The sequence below is a fragment of the Podarcis vaucheri genome (assembly GCF_965113315.1).
Source record: "Podarcis vaucheri genome assembly, chromosome: 1".
Lineage (NCBI taxonomy): Eukaryota > Metazoa > Chordata > Lepidosauria > Squamata > Lacertidae > Podarcis > Podarcis vaucheri.
Window position 1 is genome coordinate 45211533 of NC_138759.1, and position 16569 is coordinate 45228101.

The following is a 16569-nucleotide window of genomic DNA, read 5'->3' on the forward strand; positions in this document are numbered from 1 at the left end:
GCGCTCATCTGGCTTTCAGGCCGAGGGAGCCGATGTTTGTCCACAGACAGCTTTCCGGGTCATGTGGCCAGCATGACTAAACTGCTTCTGGAGCAACGGAACACCATGATGGAAACCAGAGCACACGGAAATGCCGTTTACCTTCTTGCCACAGCGATACCTACTTGCACTGGTGTGCTTTCAAACTGCTAGGTTGGCAAAAGCTGGGACAAAGCAACAGGAGCTCACTCCATCGTGGGGATTTGAACTGCCGACCTTCTGATCGGCAAGCCCAAGAGGTTCAGTGACATAGACCACAGTGCCCCCCTTAGATGATTCTAAAAAGCCTGGGACATAAATTCTCACAGCCTTCTAGCAGCTATGGTGGCTCATTTATCAGAAGTAACATATTTAATGGTAACTATGAAAGTGTATACTCCATTCTGACCAAACTAAGCCTCCTTAAAAAAGTCCTCTGCGCCCTAAAACAAGAGATACTAATTGGGTATGTGGACGAGGAATGTACACTGCAGAAACAAGAGAATTGAGAAAGAGCACACAACAACGGGTGGGAGGGTGCTAAAAGAAGTGGGTTGCATCTCACCTGCCAAGGGACCCAGGAAGACTTCCCCAGCTGGATTCACAAAGGAAACACCATGCCGTCCATCAGCTGTGATGTCATCAGCTTCAGAGGCGTGGCCACCTAGGCAAAGAAAAACCACATGTGCCAATGGAAGGATTGGCAGGTTGCCAGTTTATACCAATACTGTTTTAGTACTGACATGTTACTGATGCTTTCCACACAAGGCCTTTTAGTGCTGCTGAGGCACGGCAGTTCTGCAATTTGCAGTTCTGCAACCAGGAAACAGGTACATCACTGTTGTTCAGCACTTCACTCAATGTTGTGCTATACTCCCATTCTAACCCCCCAAATCATTGCTTCTAGGGCAAAGGTAGAGAGTTACAAATGATTACCAAATTTATTGCAATACCCCCCCGTTTCCATGGTGAGGGTTTTCATTTGTACACAATCCAGAACACCACACTTGCCTGCTTGTCAGAAATGGAAAGGATACTGCTCTGCGTGTACCGTTCACCAGGACAGCAGCAACACTGAGGACGAAGCTTGTAGATTTGAAGATTACTGTCATGTAGAGGTATGAGAATAATATCTGCATCACACCTTCTTGAGGCACCGTTTTGTGTGTTCACTGATTTTCCTAGTCTTTGGCTACTTCAAACTTCCATTGAATGAAATGTCATTATTCAATCTGGCACACACTGAAATTAAGGTATAGTCCAAACTTCCCCAGCCATATGTTGTTGGACTACAACTCCCATCATCTCTGACCGTTGGCCATGCTGACTAGGGCTGATGGGAGTTGTAGTCCAAATCATATGGGCAGCACCAGATAGAGGAAAGTTCAAATAGTCTAGCATACCTTTGTAGCCTCCACCTCCTCCACCAGACGTACAAGCTCCTCCTCCTCCGCCAAAACCACCTGAGGTGGCCCACTGAAGTTTCTCTAGAGCTTGCTGGCAGGCCTCGCCACCTTCTCCACCCTCCAGAAGGGATTTCCCAGCCCAAGGAAACTTGGTGGTATCTTCCCAGCCACCACCTCCACCTATAACAAACACACAGAGGAGAGTGCGTTAAAAGTAAGAACACAACTTTCACAGGCAGACACTGGCATCAAAGTTCAATCTTTTATAAACGCAAGTGGAATTCCATTCCACAAACAGCTTTCAAATACTTTGTCATTACATGCTGATAACACACATCACTTTGTGATACAATAATGTGACGTGGGTGGTCTAAACCACTGAGCCTCTTGGGCTTGCCGGTCGGAAGGTTGGCGGTTCAAATCTCCTTATACTGAGTCAGACCACAGATCAATCAAGCTCAGAACTGTCTACACTGGCTGGCAGTGGTTTTCCGGGCATTCAGACACAGAGTCTGTCCCAGGCCTACCTGGTATGCAGGGAACTTAACCCAGGGCCTTCTGCATTCAATAGCCACCGAGCTATGCCACTTTCCCAAAGGTCACAAAAGAAAATTCTAACAGCAGTTCTGTTGTTCTTATACGTGACTGGACCAGGGATGTATTTCAGGGATACATGGGTATGCCTGTATGGGGACATTCTCCCCACCTAAGAAAACTACTGCTTTGGAACCACGATACAAAAGTTGAGGGACACGGGTGGCGCTGTGGTCTAAACCGCTGGGCCTCTTGGCCTTGCCGATTGGAAGGTCAGTGGTTCAAATCCCCGTGATGGGGTGAGCTCCCGTTGCTCTGTCCCAGCTTCTGCCAACCTAGCAGTTTGAAAGCACGCCAGTGCAAGTAGATAAATGGGTATCACTGCAGTGGGAAGGGAAACATCGTTTCCATGCGCTCTGGTTTCCGTCACAGTGTTCCATTGCACCAGAAGCCATTTAGTCATGCTGGCCACAAGACCTGGAACGCTGTCTGTGGACAAACGCTGGCTCCCTCAACCTGAACTGAGGTGAGCGCCAAAACCCCATAGTTGCCTTTGACTGGACTTAACCATCCAGGGGTCCTTTACCTTTACCTAATGCTGTAAGCATGGAGTAGATTTAAATACCTGAGTGGTTAAAATTTCTGTTGTTTAAAAGGGAAGTTTGCAGCGATTCCCTGGAATGATAGATCCACTAGTTTACACTAGCAAAGGTAGTGAAACATAAGTACAGTAAAGAATGTCTATGCCTCCAACATCAATTCTAGGGGCCTCCTGCCACAGGAAAGCAGGCAGGTGGTGGCTGGTTAAGAGCAGGATGAGGTTGGTGGGGTCTCCAAAAACTGCAGACGTGGTTTGTTTAGCTATGAAATCTAACATATATTATAAGCTATAGAGCCTCACCTGCTGCCCCAGTCCTCCCACTGACTCCAGGGACTGCTGTGCTGTTCACATACTGTTCCAAGAACATATCATCCAGGGAGCCATCCTGATATTTCATGTAAGCCTTCCCTCCGCCTCCTGCTGCTACAAGCAAAGGTTCGAATGCGCCATTCTTCTGCTGCTGAAGAAAGCACACACACACACAAGCACATGAAACGCAATAAAGGAACTGAGAGAACACACCCAGTTCAAAAGCAGACACCAGTTTTTAAAAGGAGACTTGGATATAAACAACTGAAAAATGCTTCCCTCCAACAGGCACGAATGGCAACGTAGAGAGACTTGAGCAACCTCCGGTGCACATTCAGCACCAACAGGTATATCAGAAGCTCAAAACAGCAGGCTCTGCATGGGTGCTGCTGTGTGTCGATGGGCATTTGCTCTATTGGCTTTTCCTTTTCCTAGGTGCTTTTCAGAAAGAGGCTGGAGAAAAAACGCAGCATGAGAACTTACTCTAAAGATGTACGTTGCTCCTCCTCCACCACCCCCTCCGCCTGCCCATTCAGTCAGTCCTCTTTCTTTCTTGTACTCATCTTCAATTTCTGATGATTCCCCCAGGCAGATCTGCTCAGTCTGAGCATTGCTCTGAAAGAGAGAGAAAATGAGGGAATGGCTGAAGACCAGCAAAGTGCTTTGGGGCAGGTTTACTGCCCATTAATTAAGGGGTCTTCTTTTTAAATCCTCGGTTAAAGCAAATTTCAACTAATTGGTAAATCACATTTAAATAAGCTTATACATTGTACAGCAGGGATTCTCAAAGTGAGGTCTGTGGACCACTAGTGGCCTGCAAGCGTCACTGAGAAATGTCTATGACATTTCTATGAATATGTGGTTGAAGGTGGGCGATGGCATATTCATCACATTGGCTATTCATATTGATTTTTGATTGTATTTTTATTGCTTCCTTTATTCTATCATATTGCAATTTGAATTATATGGAATTACAATTGCTACCACCAAGAAACATCAGCAACTTTCACATGGTCTTTGGGGTGGTGGAGTTTGAGAACCGCTGCAGTACGACATCTGTGAACTTGTCATTTTGAGGATCCTGAAACAGGACAGGGGTTGTTTATTTTAAATGAGAGATTACAAACAAACTGGCAGCACCACTTGTTAGAAGAAAAGGTAATTTTAAATACTTTGTTTTTTCTTCAAGTGTGGAAAAGTAGTAACCAGCCCAGTTCAAGCCAGTAACGGCTAATTTAGAAAGAGAGTTTGTTGGTGAGGCAACACAACCAAACAACCAATCTCCTGTCTTTTCCATTCTCTCTCTCTTAAGCTGATGAGCCAGCATGCCCTCACTGCATGTCCCTGTGTCTTTACAGCAACAATTTCTCATTCAGGCATTACAACATTAACCAGGACATGCATAGCGCAAAAGTGGCAACCTGGTCTGCCACATAAACTGTGAACTGGCTCTTAATATGCCTTTACTTCTTTGATGGGCCCAATGTTATCGTTGGGGAAAGCACATGAGAGTAATAAATGGCTGACTAAATTTGGGGTTACTTGAGACAGACAATTCTTAACTGATCTTTTTAGTGTGCCTTTGTAGAGATTATACAAATCCTCATTAGCACATTCGAAAAGCCTGTTTTATGAAGCTCAGATTTGATCTATAGACTTCATGTTCTCTGCAGGGAGAATTCATTTTTACTTTCCCTTTATACAGAGCCAAAGACAATGAGGCAATGACACTACTGTATAAATAATAGTGAAGGCCAAAAGCCAGCAAAATGCAATCTGTGCAGAAATATGTTTTGCATGAATTCTAGTGTGAAGATCACAGCACTTCAAGTGTGGTTGTTCCATTTAAGGCAAGGGAGGAATGCTGCCTTTGAACGCAATGAGGACTTGATCTTTCAACACCAGTGTGTAAAAACCTACATGTTCTTAGTAGAAAATGCAATTAAATTCAATCTGGAGAACAATGTAATTTATTTGAAGGACAACATGTGGTAGCTTCATTAAAGCAAATGGAAGAAAGGAGCCAAGCTGACACATCAATTTTGAATTCCAGAATCAATATTTTAAAATAGACATGCTGAGTGTGTTTTGTTGTTGTTTCAGCCTCTCTTAGAACCAGTTTACACATTTAGCAGAAACAAGTGGTAAGGACCCCTTGATGGTTAAGTCCAGTCAAATTCAAATATGAGGTGCAGTGCTCATCTCACTTCAGGCCGAGGGAGCTGGCATTTGTCCGCAGACAGCTTTTCCAGGTCATGTGGCCAGCATGACAAAACCGCTTCTTGCACTACAGAACACTGTGATGGAAGCCATAGCACACAGAAATGGCATCTACCTTCCCATCACAGCGGTACCTATTTATCTACTCGCACTGGTATGCTTTCGAACTGCTAGGTTGGCAGGAGCTGGGACAGAGCAACGGGAGCGCACCCCGTTGCACGGATTCGAACTGCCAACTTTATGATCGGCAAGCCCAAGAGGCTTAGTGGTTTAGACCTCAGTGCCACCCACGTCCCCCTCCTACGTTTACAAGTGGTAAACCTTTACCTGGACTATACCATTTCAGGCTGCAGTGGGTGGGTCCCACTCGTCAAGGAAAAATATAACTCTCCTAGCACCAGAAAAACAGCCTAGCAGGCAGAATGTCAGGCAGAACATCAGGAACGCAAAGTGTCATTTAGATCCAGGGGTCAGGGAGAACATGCAGCTAGAACAGTCTGGGGAAAGCTTTACTACTTGCCTCCGCTGCATGTATAAAGCTACCTCCTGTAATGACTTTTTTAGTATGAATATCCAGCTCCTTCAAGACATTCAGTCTTTTGGTACCTGGGAATGATCCAGAGGATATAGGCTCATCCACACTTCCATTTGCCTGACTGCTTTTCCCTGCTAAACCCAAGCTTTAGGAAATGGCACAAACGGCCATAGGATTTTCTGCTGATTGATGTTTGTTACTATTTAGAGCTAAACAGTGGGTTTTCTGGGGGGAAGTGGCAGGGCAAAGGCAAAACTGCTCAGATCTGTGCCTAGAAAGCATGAGACAAGCGAAAATGTGGATGAGCCAATTGAGGGCTGACAAGCATTGACGGCTGAAGGGTTGGAGGAACTGGTCAGATGATGTTCAGAATGCAACAGTGAAGATGAGGTTGTCAAGTGTAAGCCAGCAAGCTGGAAGCTGCAGAAAGTTTCTCAACTCTTCCAACCACCCAAATGATCAGATGGCAGAGTTTGACCCCTTTATGCAATGCAGCCTCAAAATAATCTGTGGGATTGCAGACACTCTGAGGCTGTACAAGAAAACTTTTGATGAGCTCAAGAGCAGCTATGTTCCTCACAAAGAAACCATCAGGTGTGTCCACACAACCCACCTCTGCATCTGAACCACAGTCAAACACTTCTTCTGGCTACTAGTCAACCCCCCCGGTCCTCATATCATCTGAAGCATCATCCAAAGAGGCTAACAGAGTCAATACAGTTAACACTTGGTGCAAAAAGTAGCAGCAAACCTCCATGTTAGTGTGAACCAGTTATTTGAGGTACTTCCTGTCCCACCTTCCCGTTTCCCAGTTACCATCACTGGGAAAGCTGTATCCTGGAAATATGCTAACCCTTAACCCACTGTCACAATCTGACACTTTATCTTGCATCCAGTGTGGAAAACCTCTGTTCCTCACCCCCGGACAGGCATCTTCCCCTTGTTGCCCCACCAAGATATAGAGGAGCTCATCTTTCTCCATTTTGAAGATGGCTGAAATAAAGACCCCATAGGATCGCTTGTAGTGGTTCTTGGCTCCATTTCCTCCAGCTGCTCCGTATGCAGAAATCCTGGGGGAGGGGGAAGAAGCAATTAGGAAGAAATCTACACAACCACAGCCAGGTCCCAAAGCAGCTCCAGCTGCAAACTCTTCATAGGGACACCAAGGAAACCATGCTTAGATCAAAGACTTCAAAGAGACGTCAGCTATGTAGCTGCAGCACCCCCCAAATCACCCACCCATCACTGAGTTAATGCATTCAAAACCCTTAAAATTATTGCAATCGCTACAGCACAATGATACTCACGTATAGCGGTTTGATGCTGGCACTCTCCACACTTGCACCCCTCGCAGATGTCCCTCTTTCTCCACAGTCACGGAAATGTTGGTGTTGCGGTAGGCACTGTCACACTGTGCTTGAGTTGGCCCTCGAGGCCCACTGGCCCCGCAGGATGTAAACAACCAGCCTGGAGCAGGCGCTTCCCCTACAACCACAAAACCACCCGGAGATGTGACCGATATGTCAGTTTCCTTTTATTCCCGAGGCAAATGCCATATTTGCATCATCTGCCCATCATAATCAGGAAACCCATTATTTTCAGGGAAGTTATTCCTTCCAGATCCTCATACGCTTGTAGTAACAAGCCTTAACTACAAACTTCACTCTCTAGCCAGAAATGACATGTTGTTAACAACAAGGCAGTTTGTAGCATCAACTATCTTCGGGGCTTTTAAAACATTGCAGAGATGTTTATATCAGCCTCTTCACAATGGAAGTATATACAGGACAGATTGGCAAGCCAGTGAATTGGGCTAGAAGCCAACTGGAGACAAAGGGTGGGCAGGTATTAGCATGAGTGTTCAGAACTGCTGAAACATCAACTTCTGCCTATAGAGTCAAGGTTCTGATTGATAGTCATCCTTAGCAAGAAGGTCATGTTCTTGAATTGCTGAGAACTAAGTCAAAACACTTCTGACCAAACCCCTGGTCATTTGTAGAATTCTTCTAGCTTAATAATTTTATCCGTTGTCCACAATATACATCAAAATTGCTACCGAAGCTTCATTCTTATGGGTGTTCCCCCCTATGTAAATCACTGGTGTGGGTTCCTCAAGCTGAATGAGAACCCTAGTGAGTTAAAACCTCTCTATCCACCACACGAGGGTCCCAATCTGAATTGGAACCCCACGCAAGCAGTTGATGTTTAAAAAGAAAACCTGCGCTTAAGGAGACACATACAGAGTGAACGTATGGTCCAGTTTGGTCCTTACTTTGCAAAACGGCACTGCCCATAGTCTGCCAATGAAATAATGAGTGCAGTAGGATATTGCTCTACCACAGGTGATAATGCACAGTATTCTGTACTGCAGGCTTCCTCAACCTCGGCCCTCCAGATGTTTTTGGCCTACAGCTCCCATGATCCCTAGCTAGTAGGACCAGTGGTCAGGGATGATGGGAATTGTAGTCTCAAAACATCTGGAGGGCCAAGGGTGAGGAAGCCTGCTGTACTGCTTCCACATTTCTGCATTCAGGCTGACAGAGAAATCAAAACAGTAAAACTATACATTTATTACTTGGCAATCCAGGTTTCTATGGTCTGATTCACATGTGCAAGCTACTACAAAAATTGCCAGCTGAAAAGCACAAACACAAAACTTTATTGTGATCCATAGACCCAAAATGAGCTGAAAAGGCAATTCTTGTGGAGGCAGCTCCACTTGGCAAATCCCTTTTTAAAAAAAGGGATCCCTGCATAGTTTCAGCCACTTCAATCAGGCTAATACAAACCATGAAAAACAAAACAAAATAAGGGTTGCATCATTGTTTTTTGCAAACAGAATAACTGGAACCACATGGAACCACATAACCAGAGCCCTGCAGAGCTGCCTCTGTGCGGCTGCATTTCAAGCAGCCCCCTACGTGGCAGGTTGCACACATGAGCGGAGGTCCCAACTCTATATCTGAGCTGGACACAAAGCCCCACCTCAAAACGTCAGGAAACTGCAGTGGGTTAATCTGTCTGATGACAAAACCATACATGCCATTAGCAACTGTGTGAATTTTCAAAATAAATAGCCAGCCATGGGGGCTCTGATAAGAACCTAAGAAGAGCTCTGCTGGATGAGACCAAAGGTCCAGCACTCTGTTCCCATAGTGGCCAAGCAGATGCCTATAGGAAGCCCACAAGCAGGCAGGATTAGCACTTCCCTGCTCCTAAACAGGAGTGGACATTTGTAATATGCCACCCTGTGCAAGGCCAACATTTGATGCCCTCCTCCCAGCCTTTGCGGTGGTGGCTTAGACTGGGCTTTGGGAAGGAGGCACAAAAACTCTGACAGGGTCCTAGAGCCTTCCTTTCTCCATCCCAAAGCCCAGTAAGCACTTGCCTGGCTTTGGGAAGAAGGGCTCTAGGACCCTGCCAGAGCTCTCACACCTCCTTCCCCGAAGCCAGGAAAGCACTTACTGGGCTTTGAGAAGGTGCCCTCATTGGCTATGCGCCCAGTGTGGCTGTGCTGCTCAAAACTGCCCTAAATCTGCCTCTGCTCCTGATCCACAACAATTGGTATTGAGAGGCATACTGCCTCTGATACAGGAGGGCATATAGAGCTGTCATTACTAGTAAAGGTAAAGGTAAAGGTACCCCTGCCCGAACGGGCCAGTCTTGACAGACTCTGGGGTTTGTGCGCCCATCTCACATCTATAGGCCGGGGGCCAGCACTGTCTGGAGACACTTCCGGGTCACGTGGCCAGCGTGACAAAGCTGCATCTGGCGAGCCAGCGCAGCACACGGAACGCCGTTTACCTTCCCGCTGGTAAGCGGTACCTATTTATCTACTTGCACCCGGGGGTGCTTTCGAACTGCTAGGTTGGCAGGCAACTGCTAGGTTGGCAGGCTACTAGTCATTACTAGTAGCCAAGTCTTACTCTTCGTGAATTTGCTTCATCTATTTCTAATGCCACACAAGTGGTGGTAGTAAGTTTCACAGTTTGCACTGCATCCCCTTTGTCTGTTCTGAATCTGCCAGCGTGAAGCTTCATTTGGGTTCTAGAATTATGAGAGAGACAAAAACTTCACTTGGTCCACACCACACTTAATTCTGAATACCGCTATCATGTTCTCCCTTACTTTCTTTTCTAAACTGAAAAGCTGCCAACACTGCAACCTTTTCCTCATATGGAGTTGCTCCAGCCCCTTGATCATTTTGGTTGCTGTTTTTGTGCCTTTAAAGGGTCTACAATAGATTTTTTGAGGTGCGGCAACTGAAACAGAACATAGCATTCCACAGAATTGCAAGAAGTGGCTTTGATGGCTTGTGAGAGACTGCCTGCAGCAGGGGACTCTGAAACTGCCTACTGCTTTGCAGGCTCATAAGAGACCAGTAACAGACTAAACATCTGGCTCTTGTCTCTGCAGAGACTATATGTGCAGCCAACCCCCACAAAATCTCCAATTCAAGGTTGCCCAGTGTGAACTCGTAGGCTGGTCATAGCAAAGGCTACTTTGAGCCCAAACAGTTCCCTTGCTGTATCCAATCTGTGCCCAGATAGCGTGGGCTTTTCCAATAGGGCCACCGGGCCAATAACTATGACAAAAGCTGAAATTAACGTAAAATAAACTATCTGGGTAAAAGGAAAACCAAACAGTTACTTTGCATTGAGCACAAAGAGGCTCTTGGTCTTCTTGGAATTCAGTTGAATTTCTTAGGAAGCTGAAGGTCGTGAACTCCCTTCCAGCTCAGCTGCTGTCATCCAGAGATGCACAATAAACTCAGTCACTTTCACAGGATGTAAATCATTCTCCAGAACACTGCTTTAGTCTGTATTTCTGGTTCAATCTGTAACGCAGCAGCATCCCTCCCGGCTGCCCTCAGGCAGTTCGTCATCTCCAAACAAACAGCTTTCCCTCCTTTTCCTAAACAGTCTCAAATCTTTACGGGCTATGTCTCTGTCTCGCTCACCAAACAGACAACCACATTCCTGGCATGCAGGAAGTATTGGGCTACCCATATATATCAATGATGAATTCTTGAGATTCTGGGATGCTACAATAAAAAAAAAGTTAATATATCTTATGAGAATTATTCTGTATCCTGTGACACAGACCCTGGCCAACAGCACCAGAGGGGTTTGGTTCCCCCCCCCATAATTAAAATGGTGCACAAATTCTGTTATATAAAATAAATAACAAGAGTCCATCTTTTGTATTAAGCAAGAGTCATAGTCAACCCTGGGTACAAGCCAAATAGCCACGGTGTTAAGGGAGAAGAAGCAACAGCAAAAAAGAAAGAAAGGTTATGGTAGTTTTCTCAACACGTAGCAAGCAGCTTCAGACCTCTGCAAACACATTGTGCCTCAGCCTCAAAGAGAGATTTTCCTATCCAAATATACAGGGCAGGATTCAGCTAATGAGTCCTGTTGGTATAAACCTTGTACAAGGACGTAGGCTAGTACAATGAGATTCCCTAGTGCTTCCAAAATGGGCTCTGAGGGGGTCAGGAGAACCCTGGGAGCAGCATATGGGGGGAAGAGAGGGAATATTGTTCCATCTGGCAAGCCAAGATGCTGCAGCTGATGGAATTCTTATAAGAGGGAGCTGTTGAAGGCCTCCCACAGGGTGACTCCTGCTGCCTCCCAACACATGTTAACATACCACGCCATGATTTCCAAGGCTTGTTCATGGGCTGAAGCCTTAAAACTGCTGGAGCTCTGCAGTTTCACTGCAGCTACTGTGTTTGAACAGGATGCCCCACCAAGCTGAAAGCTAAAGCTTAGCCAGACCTGTGATGAAGGGAGATCTGTTTCTGTGCTAACATGGAGATATAAGTCTCCCTGTCTTGAGTTCTGACTGTATTCTTTATTTCTTTGATTAATTATAGTATTCATCGATAGGGATGAAGGAATCGGTCAATTTTAGTGTCCCTTAGTTTCCAATTTTTCCATTCTTCAGTTCAGTTCTCCTGATTTCCACACATCAGTTTGCAGATTATTTTTTTTAAAAGTCCACATGAAAATTCATATGTGTTTTTGTGCAAATTATCCCCTAATGTCATGCATTTTTGTACACTACTTTCACCAACAAAAGAATTTATTGCATCCTTTCACCTAATCTACACCTTTTTCTGTAGATTTTTAAATGTTAGAACCGCATTGCAAAATTTGGAGAAATGTGACAGCTGCATTTTGGTTTTATATTGATTAGGGAAGTGGTAATGAGGCAGTTTCACATTAAAATGCAATTTTATTTACACCATACCATCATTAAAATAGTTTTAATAACTGTAAAAATGACCACAGCAGCAAAGGTTGCTTTGTTGGCATTACACAGAGGGAAGTATTACATGCCTCAACAGTTTGCATCATATGCCTTATTCAAAAAGTAAACATGGTGCCTGCCAAGTGCTTAGAGCACCAGTTATCATAGTAAATAAAGAGCCAGATGGCAGCAGCTGCTTTGCTGCCATACAATATCCCTCCAGGAGAGATGTACCATTTTCAACAGCAGGATGCGAAGGCAGAACTTGGAAAATAAGGCAATGATAAGCTGGTGAATGATGATGTAAAGACAAAGTAGACATACCCTCCAACACTTCTCTGATGAAAATAGGGGTGTCCCATTCCATAACAACAACAACAATTTTATTATGCATCCCCTTCCCATCTGACTGGGTGGCCACAGCCACTCTGGGCTGCTTCCAACATATATACAACATAATAAAACATATAAAAAATCTTCCTTACACAGGGTTGCCTTCAGATGGTTCAGCGTCAGATAACTTCATGCCCTACAACAGTTCTCCAATGAAAATAGGGACATCAAAGGAAAAGCGGGACATTCTGGGATCAAATCAGAAACCAGGACCTGTCATATCTGGGACTGTCCCTGGAAAATAGGGCCCCTTGGAGGGTAGAATGTGGTAATACGAAAAGGCCAGAAAAGCCCCCATATTTCCCAGTGATCAGGTTCTGGGTCCAGAAAAGTAAACAGAGATTTTTAACCAATCAATAGAGGGCACATCAGAGGGCATTTTCACAAGCAAGTTGCATGGTGCTCTGGTTGTAAAGTGTTATTCTCTGCCCCACAATCCCAGGGACTACATTTCAGGCCCTGCTTTAAGTGTGAATCTCTTGTGAGGTCCTTCTCCAGGTGCCCCCCCCCAAATGAAGTGCCTTTTCAGTGGTGGCACCCCAGTTGTGGAATGCCCTCCACAGAGAAGCTTGCTTTGTGTTCATACTGTGTGGTCTGTATGCACGTCACTGCATATTGACACAAGTGCCAGGTAAACAGCTTCTTATGATCCCAGGCTTTTAAGAATGTGCTGCTTAGACATTTTATCCTCTGTTGCTAGCTTTATTCTGATACTGTACGGTACTGCTTTTATTTTGTTCTAGATTTTAGGTATTGTTCTGCTTCATGGTTTTAACTTTCACTGTAAATTGCCCAGGGAACTTCAGTTACTGAGAGGAAAAGACGTGTAGTAAATAAACATACAAAAAACTGCCCACCACCCCATTCAACACACACACACACACACACACACACACACACACACACACACTTCATATACACTATTCCTATATCACGTTTTGAAGAGAAAAGTGGCAAACGGAATAGCCGGAACATATGAGGAAATTAGCATTTCCATCCTAGTAAGAAGAAAATTAGGCTTTCCTTCCTGCTTTTTGCTTCCTTCCTTCCTTCCTGCTGTCTATCTGCAAGCTCCCAACATAACCTCTTGTCTGCCTATTAACTGGCTCTGTCAATGACATCCGAAACCTCTCCCGGCAAGGGGGAGAAGTAATTTTATTACTGAAAGCAAAGCAGAGCTGCTGGGCTTCTCCAAGATCTAATTGAATTAAAAGGATGAGATGATGAATGAAATAGCTTGTACTCAGAGGAAAAACAATTGCAGCTTACAGGAATTCATGTAACTGTATGAACTCGAGGCTTTTCAGAAGCATGTACCCTCAACTGCACAGCGTTGTCAAAAGCAACAACATTCACACTAACTTCTAGAAGTTACCAGGGGAAATCTCTGTTTTCTGGTACATATCCTGGAAAAAATCTCCTCTCTGGCTTGCCTTCTGACCCATGCTGGGGGTGGCTTTTTAAAACTTTCCTTGCGTCCCAAGGCATCCGAGCCACAAAAGTTCCCAGGAGAACAATAAGTCACACTGACATGGAATATTTGGTTTATGAGTTCAAATAGGCCACAACTTTATTGGTTACAGATGTGAGCGGTTTGTCTTAGGCATTGGGGTGAAGCCAGGCTATATCTTGATCCCTGCCCACAGAAGGGTAAACCACTGATAGGGGGTGCCCTATAACTTACGTCAGATAGTGGCACCCCAAGAGGTCCCCGTAGGGGCTGTGACATCGCCCTAGCCCACGCCCGAGCTTCGGACAGTATTTACACCCCGGATCCCTTTAACAGGATACCTCCCCTCCAACCAAACGAAAGAAGCAAGAAGCTGCACAGAATTTAAGTGGCCCACGGCCACACCCGCTCTGCCAGCTAATAATAATAATAATAATAATAATAATAATAATTTATTTATACCCCTCCCATCTGGCTGGGTTTCCCCAGCCACTCTGGGCGGCTTCCAACAAAACACTAAAATACAATAACCTCTTAAACATAATAATAATAATTTATTTATTAGGCTGGGGCCGCCTTGCACCGCCGCTGGCGCAGCCGGCTATCACATAGGGGTGAGGTAGTGTACCTCCCCTCCACACTAGAAGACTTTGAGGCACAGCTGCCCATGCACAATGCTGCCCTCCGATATAGAGGAGAGTGGATTTAGCATGCCCTGCGCACACATCAACTCTTCAGGTTATAACTGCCATCTCCCTTATACTGGCTCAGACTATTTGCCCATCTCGCCTAGGCATTGCTGACTGACAGCAGATCTCTAAGACCTCCTCAGTCAGAGGTCTTTCTCATCACCTGCCATCCATCCTTTTCTAAACTGGAGGTGCCTGGGATTGGGATTGAGCTTGGGGCCTTGTGCTTACAAAACACTGAACTATGGTCCCTTTTGGTCTTTGGTTTGGCCATGGACCCTTACACTTTGCAGCACTGGGCCAACTCACAGGTGGAGGAAACTGCTGGTCCGAACCCAGCTGAAGCACACTGCCACGTTGACAATGACTGGAATGGATAATGTGGCCAGGTCAAGCCAGGTCAGGTGTTTGGGGAAGCCAATATAGGCCAAGCTGCCCTTATATAACTTCAGTTCCTCAGTCGGAGCAACATGTCACCAAACATAGTTGCTCAATGGACTGCTGAACCTGGCAACCTTTCTGTGGAGGTTGGCTAACCTGTGACCCTGTTGCCCAGGTGCTGTTGGGCTCCCATCATCCTCTGTCAGCTTGGCCAGTGCTCAAGGATCATGGGAGCTGTAGTCCAGTAACTTCTGGAGGACTACGTTAGCCATGCCCATCCTATATACATTCCCAAGGGAATCACTTGATTTAGTAACATCACATCTGGGTTACTACAATGCATTCCATGCACAACTCTCTATGAAGCATGCTCAGAAACTGTATGTGTCTTCCTTATTAAAGCAAGTGTCCCAAATTTTTTTCTGAACCTAGTCCAATGAGCTTATAAAGCCTCTCACAGTTTGGGAACAGGATAGGTAAAGGATCATCTACTTCAGGGGTCAGCAACCTTTTTCAGCCATGGGCCGGTCCACCGTCCCTCAGACCATGTGGTGGGCTGGGCAACATTTTGAAGAAGACAAATGAACCCCACAAATAGCCCAGAGATGCATTTTTAAATAAAAGCACATATTCTACTCATGTGAAAACACGCTGATTCCCGGACCATCCACGGGCCGGATTGAGAAGGCAATTGGGCCACATCTGGCCCCCGGGCCGTAGTTTGCCTACTCCTGATCTACTTCCATAAAAACCTGGCCACTGCTAAGATCTTGATTACAGGCCCTTCTGAGCATCCTCAAAAATGTACTTAGCTGGGACCAATGCCCTGGAGCCCCCTCATTTAATGGCATTTTTAATGGCCTTCAATAGGATGTTTAAATTCTTGTTCAAAAGAACTTTTAGCTGTGAATATTGTAATGCCCTTCACTGTTTGCAAACAGTTTTACAAATCTTTTGTTGTCTGGTCTTTGACCGTAATAAAGATTGATGGGGTGTAATTGCTTTATAAAGCCTTTAATTGCTTTATTGTCAGAATGCTTAATTGTTTTAATGATTGCATATGGATCTTATTCATGTTTTAATAATTTTGCAGAGTTGAGTTTTTTGGTTTAATACACTGTTAACCACTCTTAGCTTCTTTTTATATGTGGATCATTATTGTATTTTTGTTTGCACATTGCAGCATTTCATTCTGACATTCTGTTCCATTTTAAGATGGGTTTGTTGGTTTAAAGCAGGTTGTTAGAGGGGACATTTTTTAGAAATTTAAAGCGGCATATAATTTTTTTGAAAAAATAAACAAAGGAAAAGCATCAGGACACAAATGTTTTCACTGAATAAATGAACAGTCCACATGCATGTCACTGCATGCATATTGACACAAAATACTGGTGCACTGTTTCCTTTCCATCACCTCCTTCTGCAACATTATCATATCAAACATGCTATAGAAGAAGAAGAGTTTGGATTTGATACCCCGCTTTATCACTACCCGAAGGAGTTTCAAAGCGGCTAACATTCTCATTTCCCTTCCTCCCCCACAATAAACACTCTGTGAGGTGAGTGGGGCTGAGAGAATTCAGAGAAGTGTGACTAGCCCAAGGTCACCCAGCAGCTGCATGTGGAGGAGCAGGGAAGTGAACCTGGTTCCCCAGATTACAAGTCTACCGCTCTTAACTACTACACCACACTGTTAAAATGGTGTTACAGTATAGGGCAAGATGATTGGCTACTGCAAGACCTAACTGAATACAATGTAGGGTAGGCAGAGAAGAACC

At 45.0% G+C, this 16569-nt stretch overlaps 1 protein-coding gene across 4 annotated transcripts in view; it reads right to left on the reverse strand.

The window, feature by feature from the left end:
- The window catches only part of LTK (leukocyte receptor tyrosine kinase), a 114480-nt gene that overhangs the window by 22284 nt on the left and 75627 nt on the right, over positions 1-16569 (reverse strand). For 3 of the 4 annotated variants that reach the window (XM_082239347.1, XM_082239346.1, XM_082239344.1), the window contains 6 exons: positions 6931-7108; positions 6543-6693; positions 3352-3483; positions 2860-3019; positions 1422-1604; positions 584-682 (listed from right to left, as the gene is read on the reverse strand). In XM_082239347.1, the coding sequence (XP_082095473.1) occupies positions 584-682; positions 1422-1604; positions 2860-3019; positions 3352-3483; positions 6543-6693; positions 6931-7108 (903 nt within the window). The remainder of the gene's footprint in view (positions 1-583; positions 683-1421; positions 1605-2859; positions 3020-3351; positions 3484-6542; positions 6694-6930; positions 7109-16569) is intronic. The other variant, XM_082239345.1, reaches the window with a different exon arrangement.